At 39.6% G+C, this 27,645-nt stretch overlaps 1 protein-coding gene across 4 annotated transcripts in view; it reads right to left on the bottom strand.

The window, feature by feature from the left end:
* The window catches only part of PLEKHM3 (pleckstrin homology domain containing M3), a 164,761-nt gene that overhangs the window by 105,815 nt on the left and 31,301 nt on the right, over positions 1-27,645 (bottom strand). For all 4 annotated transcript variants that reach the window (XM_045560225.1, XM_045560228.1, XM_045560227.1 and 1 more), the window contains exon 3: positions 19,595-20,530. In XM_045560225.1, the coding sequence (XP_045416181.1) occupies positions 19,595-20,530 (936 nt within the window). The remainder of the gene's footprint in view (positions 1-19,594; positions 20,531-27,645) is intronic.

The raw sequence follows: 27,645 nt of genomic DNA, 5'->3' as shown, positions 1-27,645 counted from the left end.
AATTTTGTCTGTTACAAGGCAAATAGTATCCATAAGCATCTCAAATAAGACTAAAAGAACAAAAGGGATCCAGAAACACCAATTGTGTACCACCTGCCGTTGCTAATGCAGACAGTATGGCATGCTGCTCATAGTCCCTTTTTTGAGTTTATGGCTCTACTTTAGACTGTAGCACTTCAAAATTATTTTCTCTGTAAGGTTTTAAGTCCCTTGATAGTGAATTTTCTTCCCAGGGGATGAAAAATTCAAAGGCTGGGAGGGAATACACATGCTCGGATACAATCCTGAAATGGACTGACTGCTTATTTCCAAAGCTGTACTGAAATTCATTCCTGTTCATCAGAAAACAATTTTTCCTCATGGGCTTCATTTATGTTCATCTACAAATTTTATTGCAGTGAGAGATCATATATGAAAAACGGTCACTCCTTGTTGGCCAAAACTTTGACTCATAAAGTTCTGCTGCACAGTCAGAGGGCTGACACATGCTAAAAAGCATAAATAATACTTGGAAGAAAATTGTTCCTACTGTGGCCGACACATATTTAGGTTAACTTAAGCTGGCACTTGTAGAATGGGCTGCAGCTGCTAGGACAGCTATGTCCTCAAGAATCTAACAGAAGTAAATAACTCCTCTTGGACAAAATGGATGTACCTAACTAAATAATTTTCCTTTCAACACAGCAATATGGCAAATATTATGCTTGTAAAGTATTAGCACTGCACCTGGACACAGTCAGTGTTCAATACACATTACATCTAAAGAGACACAGACAGATGAGAAAGAGATTGGGGGCAACAGATATCAACTGTCCAAGACAGAGTCCATCTCTGAAGTATAATCATATATTATTTTATTATCCTTGTAGAACTAAGGCAACCAAAAAAATACTACCAATTCAGATTGAAAACTCCAATCTGATTTAATTGGTTTAAAATTTAAAGATATCCTATAAGCTGTTAGGTGAGTTTCTTGTTTGGGGGGGTGGTGTTTTACACTGAATAAATAGCTAAGGCTAAGTCAGCTTTGACTTGAAGGGCCTATATTGTATTAACAGTGCTAAAGGCTCTATATTTAAGTAAGAAATGAAGTAAAAATCACAGGTCAGGTCATTACTGCTGATTGAAAATATAAACTTGCTAAACTCTACAATGTTTATTTAATCTCATGGAATGTTGTTATTAAGATTATAAATTGTGTGAAATAAATTAATAAATACCAAGTAGATTCCAATTCAAATTGAGAAGTGTCAAGATTTATTGGTCTTTCAGGTAAACAATGATTGAGAACCTAAAGTCAATATTTAGTTTAAATTTATCTTGAAAGGCAATAAATCTTGATTTTTCCTAAGGCATATAAGTAAATATGTGCACCATTCTAGAGATTCTCGCTGCTTTTCTATCTACTAAATATCTACCTTAAGTTGTAAATATAATCATCTATAACACAGATTTTCACTTCCAAAGACATGATTTGAGTTGTTGGGTAACTTTTAATTTTTCTTATGATAAGATGTGTTAATAGCAGTGCTTATATTAGTGTAAGAAAAGTTTAATAGTGAGATATAAATTCAGCTTCTAGTATATTTAAATAAGTCTAAATTTAGCATTTTTATCCTATTTTCTTAACAAGTCTATGACTAGACTTTCTCATTTACTTCTGTATCTGTCTGTCCTTTCAGTTTCCAAAGACTTTTAAGAAAATGGTAAACAACTTATTATAAAAATTAAAATAATAAATAAGAAATAGCCAAGTAGATAAAAAAAAAAAAACTACTTATACAGTGCTTACTATAAGCCAGGCACTGTTATAAGCAATTTATATACATACATACATATATGTGTATGTGTATATTCATTTAATCCTCATATCAATTCTATAAGGTAGGTATTATCCCCATTTTACAGATGAAGAAACCAAGGCAGAAGGTGATAAAGTAATTCTGTCCAAGGTTGTTCAACTGCTAAAAAGGCAGGGCCTAATAAAAATAGCAGATGTGGCACTTTATCAACAACACAATTCAACTATAAAAGTGAATTTCCAAGTAGCTATCTCCTTGGAGAGGACATTACAAAAACTGTCCCCTGAGGATGAAAAAATGACAAGGGCAGAAAATATGAATCAATTTATACAAAAGAACATAATTTAGCTCATCAATGAATTTAGCCTGGCCCTCACAAGCATTCCCACCACCCTGAATAGGGAAGGTGAGGGAGGCAAGAATACAAATCTATAAGGTGGAAAGTAGAAGGTAAGAGATGAGTGAAGGAGGAAGCCATTTCCACTAATTGTGGAGATCAAGGAAGGCGATGTAGACATAGGGGCATTTGAGCTGGGCCTTGAAGAAGAAAACAGATTTTAGAAGAGGAACATTCGTAAAGGCTCACATCAGGAAAATGGGAGCATGTTTGGAAAACATCATATATTCTAGTTGTCTGAGGCTCATTGTAAGTAGAGGGAGATGGGCAAAAGAATAAAGCTAGAACATAAGAATCCTGAATGCTCAGGGTGAGGAGTCCTTATTAATCAGTAAGATACAGGAACAACTAGAGTAGTTTGAAGTGTAGAATATAATAGAAATATTCACTTTGAAAAGATTAATTAGTAAGAAAATAAAACTGGAAGGAGAGAGAACCAGTTGCTAAGTTATTGCAACAGTCCGAGCTTAATTAGGCAGTAGGCTTGGAAACAGGAAGGAAGAAAGAGAAGAAGTATGGGGACAAAATGCAAATGATTTGGCAACTGACTGACGTGGAGGGCATGGGAAGGGAACCTTCAAAGATGCCTGTGACCATTATGTAAGAAACCCATCAACCAGAAGGAGTAGGTGGTTTGGGGGAGAAAATACTGTTTGCTTGGGGCATTGAGTCCAAAAAACAGAGTTCAAAAAATTTGAGCTACCGGATCAACTGATGCCTAAAGCTTGGCTGATTGAGAGTAATTCCTTTTATTGTACAAATCAGTTTGAATTGGATATTCCATTACTTGTTACTGAAAACATCTGACATATTTGATATTAAATGATGGTTGGTGAGGATGCTATTTTCATAACCTACTATTAATTTTTACTTAAATCTACCCATTCAGATGTAGAAGTCTTAGATTATAAAATATTAGCTGGTATGAAATAACATATATTTCAACAGAAGACATGTATCACTTTATAAAGATGTGAGGAAAAACTGAGTGAAGAAAATAAGACTTTGTTTCTTGATAGCATAGTGGTTCTCAACCAGAGAAGATTTTGGTCCCAACAGGGGGCATTTGTAAGGTCTGCAGACACTTTTGGTAGTCACAAAACGGTGCCTAGGGGCAGCTACTGGCGTCTAGTGGATGGAGGCCAGGGATGCTGCTAAACGTCCTACAATGCACAGGCCAGCCCTCCACAACAAAGAATTATTTGGCCCCAAATGTCAACAGTGCCACTGTTGGAAAAGCCCTATGACAACAGAAAGAGGGCAAAATAAAAGATTCATATAGTGATCCTACTTAATCACTTTTCTCTACCAGTGATGGATGTATCATCTATTATGGGGAGGAGGAAAAGCCCTTTCACCAGTTCTACTTTCTTACTTAAAGAAAATGGTTCATGCTGCCAAGTTAGTTTAGAGTAAAGTAGTGTCATGAAAGAAAGGCCTCATCCATACTGCACCATTATCCATTAGACTACCTGCTAGTACATCTGCTCCAAGCTCAGGCTCTTTTCTTCACAAATTATTCCTTTTGGTTAAACACTGACCCACCAAGAACTCTTATTTGAAAAACACATGCAGAAACAGAAAGGGCTCAGCTAAGCTGATTATTTCAGATATGAAAGCTACTAGTAGTGAGACTAATGCTCCTTGTCACAGATGACCTCCCCCTTGCTATTAGTTCTGTCTGAAACACAGGGTACCAGGGTTTCTTGTATGTTTCTTGCAGTCCCACACAGGGAAGGGAGGCCAGCCTCACCATCCTTGAAACAAGGTAAATGTTGGGCAGGGCTACTTGGAACTTACATACTGAGAGAGCTTTGGAGGAAGATTTCTTCTTAAATAGACTATCTTATTGGAATAAGTAAGAACCAGTGCCGAGCCACATTAGAAGCTAAAACAAAAGGAAAAATCAGTAGCGCTAGCGAATCCTATCTATATTTAAACTTTTACATTTTGTTCATCATGATTGTTTTTTCTTTCTTTTTTTCTTTTTTTGAGACAGAGTCTGGCTCTGTTGCCTGGGCTAGAGTGCCGTGACATCAGCCTAGCTCACAGCAATTTCAAACCCCTGGGCTCAAGCAATCCTCCTGCCTCAGCCTCCCAGAGTGCTAGGATTACAGGCGTGAGCCTGGACTATCATGAATTTTTTTTGCATTAATTTTGATTTTTAAAAAAATATTACATTAAGGCCGGGCGCGGTGGCTCACGCCTGTAATCCTAGCTCTGGGAGGCCGAGGCAGGTGGATCGCTCGAGGTCAGGAGTTCGAGACCAGCCTGAGCAAGAGTGAGACCCCGTCTCTACTAAAAATAGAAAGAAATTATCTGGCCAACTAAAAATATATACACACAAAAAAATTAGCTGGGCATGGTGGCGCATGCCTGTAGTCCCAGCTACTCAGGAGGCTGAGGCAGTAGGATCGCTTAAGCCCAGGAGTTTGAGGTTGCTGTGAGCTAGGCTGACGCCACGGCACTCACTCTAGCCCGGGCAACAAAGTGAGACTCTGTCTCAAAAAAAAGAAAAAAAAAAAAATATTACATTAAAATACTATTTACCTTGATTACTGAGGGGTTTTGGGCACTCTTAAATTCTGTACCCAAATTCTCTCCCTATCCCTTACCCAGCCCTCCACAGTGAGTGCCTCACTCACCTTACCCTAGTCTAAGTCCTGCTCTGAACACTTTTGCCTCACAGAGAATCCAATGTGTGCCCCAATTATGTTCTTTCTACAGTGATTTTCCCTGGTATTTAATGTACTATTAGACCACTGCTAACTCTGTTTGTGATTCTCCAGTTACATCTCTGCTATGATTGCTTCGAAAGGTTAATAACCCCTTATTGGCTTAGAAATTCAGAGTATCTTTTTTGTTTACCTGTAAAGCAACCTGTCTTTCCTTACACTGGTTCTGGAAGGTATGTTTTCCCCTTGCTTGGATTTAGAAGTCACTTCTTATATCAGCCTTATCCAGTTGGTACTTCAATCATATACAGTGTCCCACCAGGGTCCCCTCTGACTTCTCTTTCACGTCACTCCCCATTCTTAATGCCTGCTTCTCTTTCCTTACATTTTTACAAGAGTCTCATCTCTTTGAACTTTACAACATCTTTAAAACACAACTGTCCTCTTCTTTGCTAAAACCTCCAAAAACATCCTTACAGCATTTCTCAGAGTAATTCTACTTGAGCTATTTTAGTAATGACAACAATTTGATAAAATTAAAGTCATGAAAGTAGATCCAAGTAGTACTAGGAACAGTCTCAAAGTGAAAAAGATTACTTTCATCAGCTTCCTTTAAATCCATGCTTGAATTACTTCATTTTTCACCCCAAACCAAATTCTTTATGTTCTATAAGATTTAGGAACTGCCTTGGTCTACTTTCTTCCTTTATTCTTTTCCCTTGTGCCTTCTTTCCAAGCTTGCCTGTCTCTCTAGAAACACAAGTTTGTGACCACCTCCAAAGGTAATCTTTTAACCCTATGCGCAGTATTTGCAGATAGGCTGCTTGTGTCAGGTTATTTAGACTCGGTAGGCAAGACACAAGTAGGCAACCCCTATTCTCTAGTCCTCATCTTGCCATTTGAAAGGAATTCCCTAGAATAATATTCCCAGCTTCTCTCCCCATCCCTTACCCAGCCTTCCTCACAGATGGAGAAATGAGGTATATGACTGGTGAGCTGAGAACAAGAACCCTGGCAGGCTTATGCTGCAGCTTGGCTATCAGGGAGCAGGTTTTCTGTCTGCTGTGGTAAGAGGGCATGGCTGTAGGGACTCCAGCTGTGGCCAGGTGAATAAGTCCATCCACTACATAATAATAAATATGATCTACAATCTCCATCTTCCTGAGGCCTGGGAGGAAAAAGAAGAGGTATTATTTATCAACTCTATAAAACTCCTAAAAGGATGATGGCTTGGACAGACTTTCACTTGATTTTCTTCAAGTGAAGAGGAAAGGGAAAGGCAATTAGAACATGCATGTCAGTGAGTGAAGATTATTGAGAGATGAGGATCATACAGAAAAGTCAGGCCAAAGGGGTTGCCTGGAAACCTTCAGCATTATCAGGCACCTTTTACTCAAGTCAAAAGTCCCTATCCTAACAACAGATGAGAAACATCATTTTCCCAAAGGTTTCCCACCTATTGTTAAGCCACAATAAGACTTCACTTTATCTAAAAGAATATTTGGAGAACCTCCTCATATTTTCTGGGAAAAAAAATGCTGTGATGTACAGTATTACTGAATTCATATGTCACTTTTGGCTCAGCTGATATTTGGTAACATTTCAGTTGTACAGTCAAGACAGTTTAATCTTCCCTCAAAATAAAGTGTCAAAGATGCTGCCCCACAAGACTGTGGCAGGCTGGCCCGAGGCTGCACAATAAATCAGGGGCAAGGCTACAAACAGAAGACTGAGCTCTTGCATTCCTAATTTACTACCCAGCCCACTGAGGCTGGATGCCTCCCAGCCCCACATCACGTGTGTCTACTATTTCGTCTGGTCTCTCAAAGTCTGCAGCTCATGAAAAACATCCTTATCGATGAAGACAGAGAAAGAGACTAAGACTTTCAAACTAAGTCTGTCCTCTGTGTCAGAGGTACAGGTCAGGTGATTTGAAAGGGAAGTGATTTTCAGCAAGGCTTTTGGTTCAGCCCCACATGATTTACTTTATGGAAAAAACATGACGAAGACACAACCCTTGGTATATTAGTATATACCTGATTAGAATGTGATTTTCAATCTTTTGGAAACTGATACAGGCCCACATGGCTTAGGTTTTGCTATTCTAGTTTTCTTCTAGAAGTGGTGTATATAGCACACACTAAATTTTTTTTCAGTTAAAGGTAATAAATAAAAATAATTTTATTGGTTACTTTTATATCCATTAAAAAAGGAAACACCCTCTATTTTAAACCAAGATTTAAGAGTGGTATCTGGGTTATAGAGTGGGGAATCACAAACTCACTGGAAACTAGGGAGCTTTTAAAACCCTAGGAATTTCTGCTAAGTTATATAAGTATCTTTTTTATTCATGAGCCCCTTCTATCACACCCGAGTTTATGCTAATGGTTATGCTCAGTCTGGTCTCTAACTCCTGAGCTCGTGATCCTCCTGCCTCGGCCTCCCAGCATGCTAGGATTACAGGCATGAGCCACCATGCTGGCCATCAAATAGCTTGTGTTCCTAATTTACTACCCATCCCACTGAGGCTGAACTGAGTTCTCCCTGCCCTGAACTCAGGGTGGAACTGAGGGCCACCAAATAGCTTCAGGATGGGGGGTGGTCACCAGAAAGACCAACCACATGGTGGTCAGAGGGTTGGGATTTTGAGCCAATCTGACCTCCAGGGAGGGGACAGGGGCTGGAGGTTTAAGTTCAGTCCCATGGCCAATGATGGAATCCACGTTACCTACATAATGAAACCCCAATAAAAACTCTGGACACTGAAGCTCAGTAGAGCTTCCTCACTGATGACCGTATTGACATCATGGGAAGGTGGCACACACTGATTCCACAGGGAGAGGGCACAGAAGCTCTGCATTTGGGGACCTCCCAGACTTCACCCTCTGAGTCTCTTCATTTGGCTATTCCTGGTTTGCATCCTTTATGATAAAACTATAATTGTAAGTATAGCACTTTCCTGAGTTCTGTGAGTTGTTCTAGCAAATTATCAAACCTGAGGGGGTTGTGGAAACCTCCCAATTTGTAACCAATCAGTCAGAGTGTGGGTGGCCTGGGAACTGCCTGAACTTGTGGCTGGCATCTAAAGTGGGAACAATCTTGTGGAGGACTCAGCCTTTAATTTGTGGGGTTTATGCTAACTCTAGGTGGTTAGTGCCAGAATTGAATTGCAGTATAGAAATTAGAGTTGAAACAGAATATTCATAAATATGTCAAATGGCGGGACATGGTAGCTCACACCTGTAATCCTAGCACACTGGGAGGCCGAGGCAGGAGGATCACTTGAGCTCAGGAGTTCGAGACCAGCCTGAGCAAGAGTGAGACCCTGTCTCTACTAAAACTAGGAAAATTACCAGGCTTTGTGGTGTGCACCTCTAGTCCTAGCTACTCGGGAGACTGAGGCAGGAGGATCCCTTGAGCCCAGGAGTGTGAGGTTGCAGTAAACTATGATGATGCCACTGCACTCTACCCGGGGTGACAGAGCAAGACTCTGTCTCAATAACAATAACAAAAAAAGGAAACATAAATATGTCAAATAAACTTTGACAGAGCAGTGCCCAGATCACAGGGGTGGCACCTTATGTATGAGCGTGGTTAAATTTTAAAATGTTGTATACTTATCCCTTACATTAAGATGACAAAGGCTCTAAGAGGTCCTATAGTTAAAAAAAAATTTTTTTAAAGTCCTTGTAAACCCCCAAGATCACAACTGGTTTGCCAGAAGAGTAAGTTTTGGGCCCATCTTCTATTACCATTTTTAAACAACCTAGATAACAGACTAGGGAGCAAGTTAATTGTATCTACCAATGATAAAGATTCTTAGAAAAGATGAGGAAAGCAGGAAACCCAATGGTGGAAGTTGGGAGGGAGTTTCAGGCATTACAGTGAGGGAATTTAATAGTTCCTAAGTCAATCTGAGGGGCTGGAGAAGGTGTTCTTGAGAAAGAGCATTTAAGCAGTGACCTGAAGAATGAGTTGGCAGCAGCCACATTCCAGGGAGAGGCAACTGCACATGCAAAGGCTCTGAAGTAGGTGGAAAGGAGGTGGTGCATTTAAGGAACAGAGCGAAGCCAGTGTGGCTGGAAGTTAGTGTGTGGGGGAGACAGTGGCAAGAGGGTGAGAGCTGAAACTGAGGAGGTGGGCAGGGTCACTGTGGGGATTTTGGTCTCCAAAAGAAGTGGGAAGCCACTGGAGGACTGTGAAGAAAAAACTACCGGGGTCAATCTAAAGTTTAATAGGATCACACTTACTGCAGTTGAGACAGGATTTGGGAAAGGTTAGAATAGAAGCAGGAAGACTGGTTAGGAGGATATTATGGTCATTTAAGTGAAGATGATCTGGCTGGTAGCAAATGAGGTGAGGGAGGTAAAGGCTGTCTGAAATTTCAAACAACTAATATGTATGCTTATCCAGCACAAAATACAACTAAGCACAATATTTGGATATATTAAAAAGGAAGCCAGAATATAGGTAAAGGATTTGAACTAACCTTTCCTTTTCTTCATACTCATCACTCGGTAGAACCCTACTGGAACATCACTGAAGTTTCCAGAATGCAAGGAAGACATGGAAACCTGGAGATGTTTCAGCACATTAAGAACTCAATGGCTAAAATGTTGAACATATGTAGAAGAAATAGTTAAAGGAATGTGCTTACATAACCTTCAGAAAACTGAAGTCTGGCTTGATTCATTCATTAAAAACATTCTGTGGGCTAAACTAGTGGTTTCTCAAACTCTGTATGCATTCAAATCAATTGGAAAGTTTGTTAAAAATCCCAGAGATTCTGACTTCAACGGGTCTTAGAAAGGGGTCCAGCCACCCTCCGCTTATCACACTCATGATTCTGATGCAAACGGTGGTCAAGCCACACTTTGAGAGATCCTGGGGTAGACACACTGGTACAGGGCACGTGCCCTCCTCAATAAAGTGAAACCTGAAGTCATGCCCGTGTTAGGAGACCATGGAGGGGGTGGAAGGAGGGTCACAAAAGACGAATGTTCATTTATACTTGGAGCATTACAGTGAGGGGAGGAGAAGAAGGCAGTCAAGAAAGGCTTGGAAAAAAAGTCTTTAAGGGTGTAAAAGATTGTTCACACCCAGAAATTGTCAATAAAGTATAGTACAGAACTGCATCCGGAACCATAACCAACATATTCAGACATCAGCCGTCATCCCTGATCTCAGGGAATGCTTTGCAGGCTTGCTCTGTTTTCATCTGAAGCAAGGCGTTTCATGCTCTTTGTTTTTTACTAATGAGACTTAATTAAAACATTTTCTGTGCTAACATATTTCAAAGTTTAGAGACATATAGGTATATTTCCTACTACAAAATTAACTTTTAGTTTACCCCCGAACCTCAATTTCTGGGACTGTATGTGGCCCATGTTTGTTGAATGAATGAATGATTAGATGAAAATATCAATGCATGAAATAAATTAGTATTGCTATATTACTAGATTTCCTTATCCAGAGGTGTATTTAAAAATGGCAAGTTTTCTACTTACATATGTTTCTGCCTTCAGGCAGTGTGATGGATTTTAGAAAACCTCTCAAGAAGCTCTTACTCTTAGGAGTCCATGAAAAGCTTAGTTTTTCAAGAAATTTAGCTAGAAAATAAGGAGAATCTTGACCTACCAGAGTTTACCCTAAAATCACACCTAAACCAGTTTCTCTCCCAATGGAAGGTCAGTAAATAAAAACTTTTAAGTCAATATGGAGTTCAAGAGTACATTAACACTTTCTTTAGAAGTTAAGCCGGAAATGAACACATGATGAGAACAATGTTAACCAAAAAGGAAGCTACAAAAAGGGACAAGAACTTTCCAGACCAAAGTATAGCAACAAAGACTGGGAGAAATGAACGGCTTAAAAAAAAAAAGGCAGCACAGCTATGGCCTATGAAGTTCAGGAAGGTCTATCAAAAGATCTCTATCTTCTGAAATTCAAAATGATTTTATTCTTCTGAAACATATCAAAGACCAACATGTGACTTCTATGATGAGAATACCAGGAATAAATCAAAAAAGCAAATTTATATCCTATAAAATCAAACGGCCTACTTATATAAAGTGATCAAATATCTTTGAATTTTAGGATGTGAAATAGTTTAAAACACAAATTATATAACATTCTTCTTCTTCCATAGACTCACATTACTATTTCACTGTGTATTCATATTCTTGTACATTTATTTTTATTTAAAATTATTTCCTGGACCTAGAAACTTAGACTACAAAAACGGGTAAAAAGTAAGGTAATTTATTCAATGATAGACATCAGAGCCAGGAAAAGGATTCCTATCTCCTGTCTTCTTAGTCAATTGATATTTTCACTAGTTTAAATTCTCTTCCCCAAAGGAAAAAGGTATTACTTATTAAATGAGCTTTAAATGGAGGACTACATTAATCTCATTTTCTCTAATCTTCTATAGACATCGAAAGAATCACAAGAGATAAAAGACACCATACACAGCAAAGCCATTCCCTCTACAATATGCCAGACAGAGAAGGAAGAGTTGGAAGGAAAGTCTAAGAGCTGAGTTCAGCTGTGTGTTATAATTATTTATTTGTCTGGCTTCCAGTTTTCAAGTTCTGTGAGGACACATAATAGGATTATCTTGTTCACTATGGAGAAAGCATGGTACTTACCACATAGTAGGGCTTCAGTAAACATCTGCCGAAAGGCTGAATGAATAAATCTCTCTATATTAGTTTTTCCACTCTCACTGACCAAGCCTCTTGCCATTCTACTCATTTTCCCCCATAGCCATCAAGTTTTCTTAAATAAGGAAAATGCCTTCCACTCTGGGTATTTCTGTTACCTTGGGCCAGTAGAATTACACAGAGTAAGCCAATTTTCTTTTCCCTTCAAATACGTGGATATAACACTCGTGTTCTCCTTATTCTAGGTCACATTTATTGCATGCTATAGTTTTTCGTCCTTCAGTATCTTAATAGATGTAGACGTTTATTGTTAAAAAGCAGCATCTATACCTGAAATTTCCAGGTGTAGTCTGGCCAGAGCAGAGCACAGTGAGGATATTAGCTCTTCTTTCTGGACCTGCTTTGTGAATGTTTTTGATGTAGCTACAGCAGCACAAACCTGGCTTCCGGGTTGCCTCGTTTGTAACTCCAGTTTCCTCTACATTCTGTTGTTGTGGTTAATTTTCTGAACATACGTAGAAGACTATATTTATCCCTAAATCTCATCTTACTTGTTTTGTTCCATTCCTCTGGCTTGTGTTTCAGAATCTCAATTCTGTCATTCAACATATTACTTGTCCAACCTAGTTTTGTGATAGCTGCAAATTTGGTAAGTATGCCTCTGATATCTTTATTCAGGTAATTATTATTGTCATATGAGGGCAAATACTAATAGGAGCCAACCCTTATATAGCACTTACTATGTGCCAGGTACTGTTCTAAGCCCTTTAACTCAATTTATTTTCACTACAAACTAATAAAGTAGATGTGATTATTTTCTCACATCTGAGTTGAAAAAAATGGAGGTACAGAGAGGTTAAGTAATTTGTCCAGGGTCACATAGCTAGTGAGTAGCAGATCTGGAAACCCAAACAGTCTGGTTCTAGAGTCCTTGCTCTTAATTACTAAATTATGCTGCTTCTCATTATTATCATGATCCTTTACTGACAACCTTCTAGACTGAAAGGGATCCCTTAATCAACAAACTTTGAGTAAAAATGCCAATCTAATCATTCACAAAACAGCACACATACTATAACCTCGGCTTATCCAAGTTTCTCTGTCGAGGGTTTTGCCAAATGCTTTTCTGAATACTAAGTGTTATACTGTATGGACCCGACATAATTATCTAGCATCCTTCATTTTCCTTTCTGCATCCTCAACCAGACTATAAATCCCTGGGGGTTCCAGACCACAGCTACACTTCTCTTGTATCTCCCATAGCACCTAATACATAATGAACACACAACAGAAATTCAAGTTTTATCTTTGCTAGACGGCAATAAAAGCCAAAGAGATTTTTCCCTGACTTTAATTCTGGAGGAAATATAAAGACAAAGTTTAAAATGGGGTAGGGAGTGGGAGACTACTTTAGCTTTCAAATTCTCTAGAACAGGGATCCTGACATAAGTAGAGATGGGGATGTAATGGTCTCCAAGCCAGTGGCCGTGATGGCTTGACCCCTGGTCACCCAGTCCCATTCTCTTGCTCACCCCTTTCAAGCCCTCTATACCACTTCGGGGGGCGGGGAGGTTCTATAAGTCTTTGAAGAACACAGCTTGTACCTCATTCCTATCTGCATATTCCAAGGTGCCTGGCAGAGCATATGTGGCACACACAAGGGGTTTCATAAATGCTGTTGAAACGAACCCTCCACTAAAACTCTGCTTAAGGATTTTTACTATCAGCAAGCCTTCCATGGTTATATTATCCAGCGTTGAAAAAATAAAATTCAGCCCTTCAGCACAAAAGAAACCCTAGGGATTGAGACAACAATCCAAAACGCTCAATAACAAAATGACTTAGAGACTTAGACAATACAACATGAGAAGGCAACAACAGACTGAACAATTCTTATTTATCCAAGCTGTTTATATGTTTTGGGAGGCATATCTGAGTTTTTCTTATTGTCTTTTCCTCCTCCAACTGGCTACCTGCCTACTCCCTAACTCAGATAAATCTTCATCTTATTTCTACCAAGTGGGAGGCAAATTTGAAAATAGTAGTAAAGATAGTAATTGGAGATAGAAAGGAAAGTCAATTTTTTTTGTTTCCATCTCTCATTTCCTTAGAAGATCTGGCACTTTGGTTACTGCAGGACCCCCTAATTTTTCACATGGGAATGAAAACAGATTTTGGCTACCCTGGAACTTTTTTCTTTCAAGAGCATAATACACAACTGCCCTTTTTGGCAATTAGAAACCAACAGATCTTTCTTTATGTAGATTCACATGCATAATCAGCTCCCAAATTCAATTTCTCTTTTTCTTAAGAATTGCTAATCTGCATGATTTACCCCGAGGCCAATAAGTAACTAACTAGGTCTAACACAGAAATATTGCTTTCTTCTAGACTGGCAGCTATTTAAAGAATAATTAACCACCCCATACTTTCTATCAAGGATGCTTGTATTGCTAGGGTAAAGGTATCCTTTATGTCTAAACGATGTCATAAAACCGGACTTTGCCAGAAATACGCCCTCATTTATCACAAGAAATGCCATGTGGTATTAACAAGGTCAATAATGTTTGCTTAATATATTTTGCTTTCATAGGAGCTTGAAATGATTTGTTTTTGCAGCTGTAACAGAGTTAAATTAGGGATTTAGCTTCAGCTTAGCTAGTTGAGCATATATAACTAGGAGCTATTAATTATCTGCCTGGAGTCCTTTGGTCATCTTCCCACAACTTCCAGGATCCTTGGAGTGCTGACTTACACTACAGGCAGCCAGATTTTATCCTCAAATAATCAATCTTGGCTTCTTGGAAACTGAGGAGAGGGACTAAAAATTTGAGTTTTTATGTCTTACTCCACAACCCATCCCCCAAACATGTAACTGTTATTAGTGCACAGATTTTTCCCAAATTGAGCAAGGAATTTAAGAGAAAATTAGTACAAGGACAAGTTTCAGACAGACATCCATTCTCACAAATGAAAAACTAAAACAACAATAACAACAACAACAAAGAATTTTCTGGCCAATAACCAGTCCCCTCCCCTTTTCTCTCTTCTCACATTGCTGTTCTGCCTCACAGGGAGCGGGGGAGAGGGAGGAAGTTAGCTCCGGAGATAAACTTGTCAAAAGTCTGCCCTACAATACTAATTCCCCTCTACCTGTTTATGAATGCTAGCTGGAAGCAACTGCTGCAAAGCTCTGGGGGGAAAAAGCACAGGGGAAAATAAGGCGAGGGAGAGAAGAGGGGGTGGGGTGGGGCAAAGGAAAACTGGAGTGCAATTCAAACAAAAATGAAATTCTCTCTCTCTCTCTCTCTCTCTCTCTCTCTCAGACACACAGAGGGAGAAAATGCCCCCCACCCCCACCGCAGGTCTTAACAACATACTTCTTTATCAGAGGTTCATTGTCAATCAATTAGCCCAGGCAGCAGGGGTCTGTGAGGTGGGGGCACCCAGGGAAACAATGGGCAGCCCTGTAGTATTACTATTTAATCACTTTTGCTAAATAAATAGAGCAGCCCCGAGGTGCTGTCATGTCAAGGGAATTTATAACAAAAAAAACTTCATTTTTCATTGGTCATTACTTTTTTCCCTTCAGGACAAGAGAGGGTTATTACTGTAGCCTTAAGTTCCATCTTTGTGTTTCTTGCCTTTGATTCCCACTCGGACCCTGCCACTTTCTGGCACTAATTTGTCAGGCTGAACAAAGAGGGGATTTGTACCTCCTGTAAGGTCTCAATTAGGAATGGCTTCTGCTGTATTATGTGCCATTCAGGGAAGACACAATGCCGGTAATTACAGGAATTTGCACTAAATGGCTGAAGAATTCACAGCAAAACTTCTCCCCTCTCCTTGGGTTTACCCCTCCCAAGGGCTGGAGGGAAAAAAAGGAAAGCAAAAAGCTCTTAATGCCAGAGAGATGTAATTACCAACAGCAGTCCCAAGAGGTTAAACAGCAGCCAAAAGAGTAAAACCATAAAAACTGACAGTGTGAAAATGGTGTAGGGGATCCCCTAGGCTACTGTTTTTCTTGCTATCTCCTCCGTTAACATGTTCAACTTCAGTTCAGAATCAGGAACACTGCCCCACAGTGGGCCATCCAATTTCATCTCCAGATTGCAAAACAGTCACACAAGGAACACTTTCAAAGGTGAGCTTTGCATCTCTTGTCACACCTATGAACAAGTCCCTGGACTCTTTGAGTATAGTACTTGATTGCTTGGTTTCTTGATTGCTAGGAAATTACAGGAAAAATATCTCTGTGTGCTAGTGCCAAGAAAACCATGTATCTCTCAAGTGTAAATAGGTAGGTGCACATGTCAAATTCCTAATGAAAACAGAGCTGCTGCTTTCTAATCTAATTTATACAGCATTTTTGTGAATAACCTAATTTAGAACCACTTACAGGTACATAATAAATATTTTAATAAGCTGCATAGTCATTTCTTAACACCACAGATTCCCCATTGCCAAACATAATTTTAAACTCCAACCGGAAATTTCACTAAAAAAGCACACCTCATTTTCTGTTACAGAGGTGTTCTTGAAAAGCTGTACTAAAGCACCACCAAATTAGCTTCTTAAATACCATTCCCATCAGGTGCTTCTCTGCCCAAGGATCTTCTGTGACTTCAGGGTCAAACGTTAAGTTCAACTTTATCAACTGCCTTTTTATTTTGCAGTTCAAAAATGATTGAAAAATCTGCAATTTCATATTGTTCTACCTGGCACCATCTCTAATAGTTTTCTAATCCGATGAGTGGGCCTCACTTCTGTAGCTCTTGTCACAGCTGCCTTTTGGCATTCGTTGATGTGCTTATTTGATTAATGTCGTCTTCCCTAGCAGACTACAAGTTTCATGAGGGCAAGGACCACAGCTGTTTTCTTGCAGCATTGACTCATCTAGGTACACACAATAAATCACAGAATGAATAAACGAACTCTATTTTCAAGTGTCAGGAAGTAGGACCAGTAAGTGCAAAGGCCCTGGAGGCTGGCCTGATCATGATAGGTTCCAGGAACAGCAAGAAGACCACAGTTGCTGGGACTTCCTCAGCTTGGGGCAACCATGGAGCCAGAGAGGATGCCATGGACAGTCACATATGATTAACTACAACGATCAAAAGTCCAAGCACATGTTTAAGAAACATACAGTTATGTATCAGTATATATCCTCAAAAACATAACCTCAGGCATTTTTGGATGGTCATGGTCCATTTTTTCTGCAGGGGCTGTTTAAGTTTTAAAGAAGGATATAGAAAATTCTTCACTTGCAGAAAGAATTTAATGAAATTGCCCAATTGCACTATTTTATAGATTTAAAAGCCAATTTGTGGCTTCCCTGAATAGCAAGTAAATGACATCATAATAAAGAGCTACTCAGTACAATCTTCCCCTTTTAAAGTTTATTCATCCAAAACATTTAAAGGGGGGAGGACTAAGACATAAAAACTTATAGTCTAAAGACACACACTAAAGCTATGTAATACTGTGAATTAGCTTCTCCTTAAAATAATACATAAAGCCCAAACTCACTAAAAACAATGTGCTAGACTTTTTGGCATTTTGGAAGGTAAACATGCTCTGCAACCAGCTTTTTCACTGAAAGTTAGAGGATATAGGTACAAAAGGAAGAAGCAGCCGGTTTACATTAACTGTGTTTGTGAGAAACATAGATCAATTTTTAAAGTTCTTCTGCTATAATAATCTTTGATATAATGAACAGCCTCCCAAGTAAGTTAAAAAACATTCAGAGGTTTGCTTAACAAGTTTTTGCCTTTTTCTTTTGAGACTCTGCCCCCTACAGGAGATGAAGTATTCTTATCCGAGGTAGAAAACCAATATTCAAGTGCGGGTATTAAGAATGAAAAACAACTTGGTAAATACAGAGCAACTAAATTTAGCACTTTCTGATGGAAGAAGGGGCATTTAAATTAAATTGATTTTTTTTTTTGCTTTGGAATGTGTTACACTATACAAATTAGGTCTGACTTCTCTCCATCCTAAATTAGAAACCTACCTCTGCCCCATTCATTATAACTCTAAACCAAAGCATGAACAGAGCAAATGAGTTTTAGATGTGTTACCCCTGTTCCCTGGATTCCCCACTACTACCCTTCCCCAAACTATTCTCCAACCAGCCAAATTTAGGGAGAATGAAATTTAGACAGCAAATGGAGGCATCCTATCTCATGGAACCTAAAGCAACTGTGAGAAAGTTCTATTCCTGTGCATTATATAATACTTTTCCTCTTCTTTTCTACTTGGCCTCCTTCTCCCTAACTCTTTTACTCACTTTTCTTTGTCTTTTTCCCATTTTCATTTCTCTAACTGCTGGATGCAGTGGGCTTGCGGAATGGTACCCTCTACCTTATATTCCTCCATCCTCTGAGTGCTATGAGTGCTACTAACGCAGTACAGAACATGGGCAATGCACACGCCATTAGGAAGCAAACTTCTGAGAGGAAGGTGAATTAGGTGACAACTCTTATGTAACACCTGAGGCTCTTCTTCCCTCTCTCACTACAAAGTTTCTTGATTCAGCTGCTCTAATCTCTACCTTGAGAACCAACCTAAGCTGTTCTTCCTTATTCCAATAATATTATACAACAGATTTGATGACCCTATCAGCAATCTAAAGCCACAAACGCGTAGCATAATTCCAGGATATCCACAGAGTAAGCACTTAGTAAATTATTGTTGAATGTCTGAATTTTGAAATATATGTACTACTAAAAGACACTAAAATGTCAATAATTTCTTTAAAAAATCAACAAAAAACCAAACAAAAACAACTATGCTAAAACTAGTATCTCCTTATTTCAAAATCATTTTCCACAAGTAGCGGGGCTGGCTTGACACAAGGGCTTTCATACCTGCATATATATGCATATAACATAGTATGGTTTCTTAACTGGCTTGGTGTTTCTGGTCTCCAGTCCCACCCTGCAAGGCTCTGGTCTATAGTCTCTGAGAAGCCTTTGGGTCAAAGCTGTAATGATTCACTTAATTCCCCCTTTAGGTAAATTACTTTTCAATAGAAAAGGCCATCATCATAACTAACCTAAATTCAAAACATGAGTTTTCATTGTGCCACCACTATTTGGCTTTTTTCAGTGCAGGAACAAGGACAAAATTTAAAGTTTGGTTTTGGCTGGTGGTAAGCTTCTTGTTCATTTTTAAACAACATACTTAAATCTAATAGACTTGAATTAAAAACTCCCAAAGCAGCCTTCCAGTTGAAGCTATTCTCATGTAAGTTCATTTTTACAAATTGTGGGGTTTAATGAAAAGGAAATAATTCAATTTAGTTTATAGTAGATACATAGATATAGTTTAATGAGGTTTTTAAAAAAAATTTTAAATTTTATTGCCTGGGGGAAGGTGGGAAGAATGGGGAGCAGAGGACAGAAGCAGTAATAAGGTTTTAAGAAATAAGATTACTGACCTCGAACTTCACTTTGTGTCCCATCCTTACGTAGCTGTTCCACAAGCCCGGGCTTCCCCACGGTGAGGCTGAGGCCCATCGTGACTCAGCAGTCATCTGCTGAATCATCATCTACCCTACTTTTAGCCACCTCTACATTTTCTGTCAAGGCTGATTTTCTACATTCCAACTTAACAGGATCTGACAAGGTCAAGATCAATGACAGTTACTGACTACAGACATTTTCCTTGCCTACGGAGTGTTAGTAGTCAGCTTTGGGCCCAAATGCCTCTTATGAGACAATATGTGACATCCACATTCAGTGACCTTTAATTCAAGAAGGCAGAGCGAATGGAACCACAGCTCACTCAGGAAGCCTGAATTCTAGTCTGGTTAGGCTCTGGCCAAGGCATTTTGAATTAATGGGGTACATCATGGCTGCTTCTGTTTACTTCACCAGCATGGTATGAGGATGGATGGATGTTTTAATATAGCAAATTCTTTAGAGGAAAAATGCTTTTTATATCAGGAGGAAGCTGTGACTAGCCTATTGAGGGGAGTTTTTAAAGTGAATTCCAATTGTGGGATTCAAGATTGTTCTTTCATGAACTTTAGGCTGAAAATTTGTCTCATACCTGCACATTTGAAACTCTGAGCAGTGAGTCCTCGTTCCAAAGACAAAGTCGTCAGAATGCTCAGGAAGCTGGTGGTCACGGACTGGCGTTTGTTCTTCCTGAGTTCATGCCCACCCATCTGCTCCTTGGGTTTGTTCCTCAATGTCACTTGCAGGTTTTGCTCTGAACTTCTCGCCGCATTGGCAGCTGTTTTCAGAGCCTCCATCCATTCCTGAGCCCTCTGCCGGGTCTCAGCTCGGAGACGGAGGACATCTTGTGGAAAAATGACTTGAAAGCAAGAGTCACAGCCATCCAGGTTGTCCATCTGGACAGCCAGACACACGTCCACATTGTAGCTCAACAGTGGATCCTCATCTAGCTTGCCGGGCTGGAAAGCCATAAGGTAGGCCCTGCTCAGCACAAATGAAAATGCCTTCCAGTTGTTTTGGACAGTCAGCCTGTAGAGAGTCCCTGATTTGAGGATGTTTTGGTACTGCTTCGGGCTATCCAGGACTGGGGACGGTGGCAGCGGCCCACTGGATTTCTTCTGTAAACAATGATTCTGTGTACAGTCAACATGATGACCAAGCCCAGGTGAGTTTGCCAGCTCATCGTGCCGTCCCACGTAACCAGGTACAGTGGCATGCACGACTTCCCAAAGCTTCTGCCCCCAGTCCAAAGCTTCCCACGGTGACTCTGCCTTAAGCTGTAGCTGGGTGTTGTCATACAGAACAGTATCCACCATCCTGGCTTCAAGATTGCCCAAAACAGATATGCTCTGGAAGTGTGAAAGCTGGTACGTGGCATAGAGGTTTTGATTCCCACTGTTGTCAAGGCTGTAAAAGTATAGGTTGTAGGGTGAAAGTTCTGCGTAACAGCTTTGCCAATAACTGTCGTGGTCTTTCCTAATCTCCAGGTAACCCTTCTTGAGAATGTTTGGGAATGTCTGTTTGTGTTCTAGAAAGAAAAAAAAGAGGCAAAGTATTAATTAGTTATGAGAAGGTAGGTACAAGAAACCAAGCAGATTAGAGGTTGATAGCCTTCTGGTTCAAACTATACAAAGTAGAAGTAGTAAAATTCCAAGATGGTACCTAATTGGCAAGATGTAGCTGGGGAAAATCTTATTTTTTTTTTTTTTGGCTGTGTTCCAATAAAACTTTATTTATTTATTCATTTATTTAGGGAACATCTTGAGTCTAAAACACTGAACTAGAAGTGCAAGAGTAAATATGGAGTGTGCAATGTCCATGTGACACGCAGAGGTCTGTGCGGAAAACAGAAATACTGGAATAACTGACTAGCTATGCCCTGTGGGTTTTGGAACCAATCACACCCTGCCAGGGCTCCTTGTTGCTAGGTAACATCGTACAGAGTAACAGACACACAAGAAAATGTTCCTTCTGCCACATGACCTAACTCCCTGCCAACACTCTTATCTTTCCCTAGGTTGGTGAAGATAGGAAGCGTCAATGGAAAGGAGAGGGCATAAAATGTGCTGCTCACAGACACCCTCATTGGCCCTCAAGGCCATAGGGGCCTTCGATCCAGTTCTCCAGGCTTGACCTGACTAGCTCACTTTCTAGGTCTCTGCTTACATGGCAGTTTTCCCTCTGAGCCCGACTGTGCTTATGCTGTTCCTTTGGCTTGCGATGCTCCTTCCCTCTGCTTCAACCAGCGACTGCACACTTACCCTCTTCCAGAAAGGGAGTCCGTCCTTACTCGCCCATCCCTGCCCCTCATCTCGCCTGCACACAAACGCCCCTGGGTCAGAACAGGTATCCCTACTCTATCATTCCTCTATCATGGACTCTTATTAGACTGTACTATAATAGTTTATTTGAATAGCTGAGTAAATAAAATACACTTTAAAGTTCTTTTTTAAAAAGTATGCCTTCTATACTGGTCTATAAGCTCCACAGAGAGCAGGGGTGAGGTCTCTCTTTTCATCCTTATATCACAACATGTATGGCAATGCCTGGCACATAGCAGGTGCTTAATAAGTACCTGTTGAATTAGAAATAAAGCTCCTAACACAATGCTCAGCACACAGTAGGTATAATTCCCTTCCCTTCCTCCTTTCTCCCTTCCCCCTGTCTCACAAGTGTATCTAGTAATGCCATCTTTAATCAATATTAGCTGCAATATATAGCAGTTTAGCCCTTTAATAAAAGGGGACTGTCACTTGAGAGACTTTCTGATACTTTTATCAGACATGAAAATGACAGCCATGCAAGAGGGAGTACTTCTCCCTGGTAGAAATTTTAATTTCTGAGATGTTTCTAAATCTCTTTGCTGATACACATTGGAGACAGTCATAAACTAATTGAGTCATTCCCTAAAGAAGACAAATCACACTGCCAAAGGGTATGATTTCTTCTTTTGGCTGCAGATCTAGATCTTAAAATAGCAAACCAAAAGAGAAAAGGAGAGCAATGAGGCAGAGAAAAGCCAATTTTACCTGCTTTACATCTCTGGTCCTGACATTCATTAGTATTACTGTGGTAACTCAAAAGCCATTAATTTCTTGCAACCCACACTAATCCCTTTGTAGAGAGGGATAATGGATGCCTACTCACAGGTTATCTTTCTCTTCTGATAATGCAATAAGGGAGGCGGTGCTGTTAGAGACACTGCTGCTGCATTTCCACCAAGCGCTGATGATGGCTCAACCTTATCCATAATGAGACTTAAAACATGTGTCCCTCTATCCCCATCCCTCCTGTGACCCAACGGCTCAGCTGAGTCCCTGAGTAAAATGAAAACCACCTCTCTTGCTTTTAGCCAGGAATTTTCTTCTCTTCTTCTTACCTCCCTGAGAGCTTTTAACAACAGCTCCTAGGAATTAGAAATTTTACTTTAATTGGGCCCAAACTAGCAGCAAACCTGACTAAAACCTCACTTCTTGCTGACTGTTTAAGCTAGGGTGGTAGGTGCCGGCCTGGGTGGGCTAAATGAGAAGACCTGCTAGGGAATCTCCAAAGTTCCTTCAACTTCTTGATGCAGGATAAGGGTGAAGAAGGCATTGTGTTCCATGTTTTTCCCACTCGGTAAGCAACATTTCTCATCTCTGTTCCCCCACCTCAGCTTCAGCCCTCTGTCTCTAAACAGTATGTTAAACTGGACAGAAATGAAAGGGTGTTAATCACAGGAAATGTCCTATTCTTGTAGACTGCAGTTTGTAGTGTAATTTCTTGAAAAATAAGAATCAAGAAGAAGACAGAAAATGAGATCAGGAAACTGTTCTCTGGGGTGTCTATTCCTCTGTGGAAGGCCTGTTTATATCATATGTTAATATCCCTCCCTCCCTTCCTCCCTTCCTTCCACAGGGTCTTGCTTCATCACCCAGGCTACAGTGAAGCGGTGAGTGGCACAATCAATCATAGTTCACTGCAGCCTCAAACTCCTGGGCTCAAGCAATCCTCCTGCACCTGTCTTGTTTGTTTGTTTATAAATACACATACACATACACACACAACACACACACACACACACATATATACAGAGAGAGAGAGAGAGAGAGAGAGAGAGAGGAGTTGTGTATGGGGGTCTTGCCATGTTGCCTAGGCTGGTCTGGAACTCCTGGCCTCAAGGAATCCTCCTGCATCAGCCTCTGGAGTTGCTGGGATTACAAGCATGAGCCATGGCACCTGGCTCTTACTAATATTTTATGTGTGAAATATTAATTACCTTTGATTGTAGAGGACTAGAGAACTATCATTACTCTTTAATCTCTAACAACTGCTACTTTTCATTGGCTCTGAAGTTTATCTTTAATATTTTTGCTACTGACAAATCAGAAACTTTATAATTAAATCTAAGCTTTCATTAATTTACCATAGTTAAACTTCTATTTCTCCAGACCATATCAATTAAACTCATTTAATTAATCCCACGCATATTCTTTGAAAGTGTTCAATTTCACAAATGAATAATAAAATCTTACAAGTGAATAATTTTACAAATGAGGCTGGGCATGGTGGCTCACGCCTGTAATCCTAGCACTCTAGGAGGCCAAGGTGGGAGGATCACTTGAGGCCAGGAGTTTAAGACCAGCCTCAGCAAGAGTGAGATCCCGTCTCTACCAAAAAAAATAGAAAGAAATTATCTGGGCAACTAAAAATAGAAAAAATTAACCGGGCATGGTGGTGCATGCCTATAGTCTCAGCTACTTGGGAGGCTGAGACAGGAGGATTGCTTGAGCCCAGGAGTTCGAGGCTGCTGTGAGCTAGGCTGATGCCACAGCACTCTAGCCTGGGCAACAGAGCAAGACTCTGTCTCAAAAAAAAAAAAAAAAAAAATTTACAAATGAATAACATCCTATAATAATAAATTGAAATTGTTCAATTTCATAAATGAATAATACCACAAATGAATACAGTTGACCCTTCAACAACATGGGTATGAACCGCGTGGGTCCACTTATACATGTATTTTCTTCTGTCTCTGCCACCCTTGAGACAGCAAGACCAATCCCTCCTCTTCCTCCTCAGCCTACTCAACATCAACATAAGGATGAAGACCTTTATGATGGTCTACTTCTACTTAATGAATAGTAAATATATTTTCTCTTATGATTTTTTTACATTTTCTTTTTTCTAGCTTACTTTATTGTAAGAATACAGAATATAATACACATAACATACGAAATATGTGTTAATCAACTATTTATGTTATTGATAAGGCTTCTGGTCAAAAGGAGACTATTAGTAAAGTTTTGGAGGAGTCAAAAGCTATATGTGGATTTTCAACTGTCTAGGGGATTGACACCTCTAATCCCTGAGTTATCCAAGAGCCAATTGTAATATAATTTATTTTGCAAATAAATAATATTATCTAATATCATAAGTGATTCAGATAGGATCACTGACAAAGACTATCATCATTTCCCCAATGAAAACAGAGAAAGGTAAGCAAAATGAGTCACTCGACCCAAGAATTTCATATTAAAACCACGAGACAAATTTCTCACGAAAAAGAAAAACCCCAGAACTCCCCATTTCCTCATGGCTTTCCACTTCGGCTAGTATGAAGACCTGGTTCCTCCTCAGTGAAGATCCCTTTTCCCTCTCCCTGTCATCCGCACGGTACCCAGTGAGTGGTTCTGGACAATAATTGCTACTGACTGAAGAGGAAGAAGGGAATTGTCCCTGTCACGTACCTGATTCACTTCTGTACTGTCAACACGCCAAAGAGTTCCTCTTTGGCCATTATTTCCTCTATCCATTCTCAAAAAAGTTTCCATTCTTATGGCCACCACTGTCATCAAGGTTGAGCCCTCCCCTGTCCCGGCCATTTCATGCACTGTTACCAGGCTAACAACCTTTCTGGGTCTCTTACAGTCCTTCCCATGCCTCCCTCAGGCTAAAACCCTTTACAGGTTTCAGGGTGCCACACGGTCAAGTCCACACTCCTTAGCTTGGCCTTAAACATTTCATAGTAGAAAATTTTAAACACACTCAAAAGCATGTAGAAGAGTAAAATGAACACCAGGTACTCATTGCTCAGCTTCAAAAACCATCAAGTTACTGCCATTCTTGTTTTGTCTCTTCCAACCCGCTCCAACTCTTGCTTTTTGGTTTTTTGTTTTTGTTTTTGCTGGAATGTTTGAAAGCAAATCACCAGCATTTTACCATTTCACCTATAATTACTTCAGGGTATATCTCTAATCTGACAGAAAACGATCTTTAACATATATAATGCCATTTTTGCACCCAACAAAATTAATAATTCCTTATTTAATACCCAGCCTGTGTCTAATTTTCCCAGATTCTCTCAAAACATTTCTATAATACAGATGGTCTGTTTGAATTAGGCTCACACATTGATTTTGTTGATATCTCTTTTAAGTTTCTTTAAATCTATAACAGTTCCCTCTTCCTTCTTTTTTTTTAATGCCTTGTATTTATTGAAGAAATTGGTTCATTTGCCCAGCAGAATTTTCTATATTCTGGATGTGGCTGAGCTTATGTTCATGGTATTACTTAAATGTTCCTGTGGTTCCCACATTTTCTGTCAAGTGCTACTTGGATCTTGAGGTTCAGTTAGTTTTTTTGATTTTTGGTTGTTTTTGCAATAATATGTCAAAGGTGGTCAACTGACTTTTAAGGATGTTAAGATTAATTAGGGGGTTCAGAGTCTATTAGCCTGGTCCCTCTATTCTAAATTTCCCCAGGAACCCGTCCACACAGTGTACCACTCTTGCCGACGCCCCATCCTCCGGTCAGCTGGAGGGGAGTGCTGTTTCCACCGCTCACCCAATCCCGACCTTCATGCATTTTCTCCCACCAGTCCCCCAACTAGATTTCCCTTTTTTGCTGCTTCTCCACATCTTCCTAGAGGACTAGGATAAAATCTCACCTATTCCTGAAGCCTTTCTTCACCGCTTCTACTTGAAAACAATTCTCCTCCTCTGAACCTTGTATGGCTCCATGTCTACACCACTCTGATGACTCACATGATTTTTCTCTTCTATTTCAAAAACTACTTCACACTCACCAAATATTTATTAAATTTTATAATAAAAGTATCCCCAAATTTAGTAAGAAATGTAAAAAGCAAAAAAGTTTCTGCTTCCACACCCTGGCACCCACAATCCTCCTGCCTAGACTGTATACTGTTTGGTATGGACCCTTCAGACGTTTTCTGTCAGTATGTATAAATAACATAATTAGGAACACCAATAAACATATATTGGCATACACAATTATTCAACAGTTATATGCTTTTATTTTGGTTACTTTATAAAAGTTTGCCTTTTTAAAAGACACCATTTCTAATGCACTCACCAGGCCTTAGCTGTGCTAACATCTCCCTCAGGAGACTGGTGCATTCGGCCAGCCCCTTCTCCATAACCATGTGCCACTGAAAGGCTGTGATAAAAAATGTGGACATGTCAGAAGAGATGCAACAGGACTCCGTGGAGTGCGCTGTGCAGGCGTTGGAGAAATATAACATAGAAAGGACATTGAATGACTAAGACCCCAATGGCAATCACAGCAACAATTAAAATAAATAAATGGGACTTGATTAAATTAAAAAGCTTCTGCACAGCTAAGGAAATAATCAACAGAGCAAACAGACAACCTACAGAACGGGAGAAAATATTTGCAAGCTATACAACCAGTAAAGGACTAATAACCAGAATCTACAAAAAACTCAAGTAAATCAGCAAGAAAAACAAAAACAACCTCATTAAAAAATGGGCAAAAGATATGAACAGAAGTGTTTCAAAGGAAGATAGATAAATGATGAACAAACATATGAAAATATGCTCAATGTCACTGATCATCAGGGAAATACAAATTAAAACCACAATGAGATATAACCTTACCCCAGTTAGAATGGCTTTTACTAAAAAGTCCAAAGACAATAGATGTTGGCATGGCTACAGAGAGAAAGGAACATTTATACACTGTTGGTAGGACTGCAAGTTAGTACAACCTCTAATGGAAAACAGTACGGAGCTTCCTCAAAGAAGTAAAAGTAAACTTATCATTTGATCCAGCAATCCAACTACTGTGTTATCTACCCAAAGGAAAAGAAATCTTTTTATCAAAAAGATACCTGCACTCAAATGTTTATTACAACACAATTCACAATTGCAAAGATGTGGAATCAATAGGTGCCCACCAATTCATGAGTAGATTAATAAAATGTGATATATGCATACCATGGAGTACTACTCAAGCATAGACAAGGATGAATTAATGCCTTTTGCAACAATTTGGATGGAACTGAAGGCCATTCTCCTAAGTGAAGTATCTCAAGAATGGAAAAACAAACACCACATGTACTTGCCATTAAACTGGAACTAACTGATGAGCACACATGTGCACAGAAGGAAGTAAAACTCAGTGGAAATGAAACAAGATAGGGGGAGGAAGGGAGGGGCAAAAACCTACCTAATGAGTACAATGAACACTATTTGGGTGATGGGCACACCTATAGCCATGACTAAAGCATTACAAAAGCAATCCATGTAACCAAAAACATTTGTACCCCCTTAATATTTTGAAATTTTAAAAAAGAACATTGAAAAAATAAATAAATAAATAAATAAAAATAAAAACACC

Source organism: Lemur catta, chromosome 8 (genome assembly GCF_020740605.2).
Source record: "Lemur catta isolate mLemCat1 chromosome 8, mLemCat1.pri, whole genome shotgun sequence".
Lineage (NCBI taxonomy): Eukaryota > Metazoa > Chordata > Mammalia > Primates > Lemuridae > Lemur > Lemur catta.
This window is presented reverse-complemented; position numbering and strand designations above follow the sequence as displayed.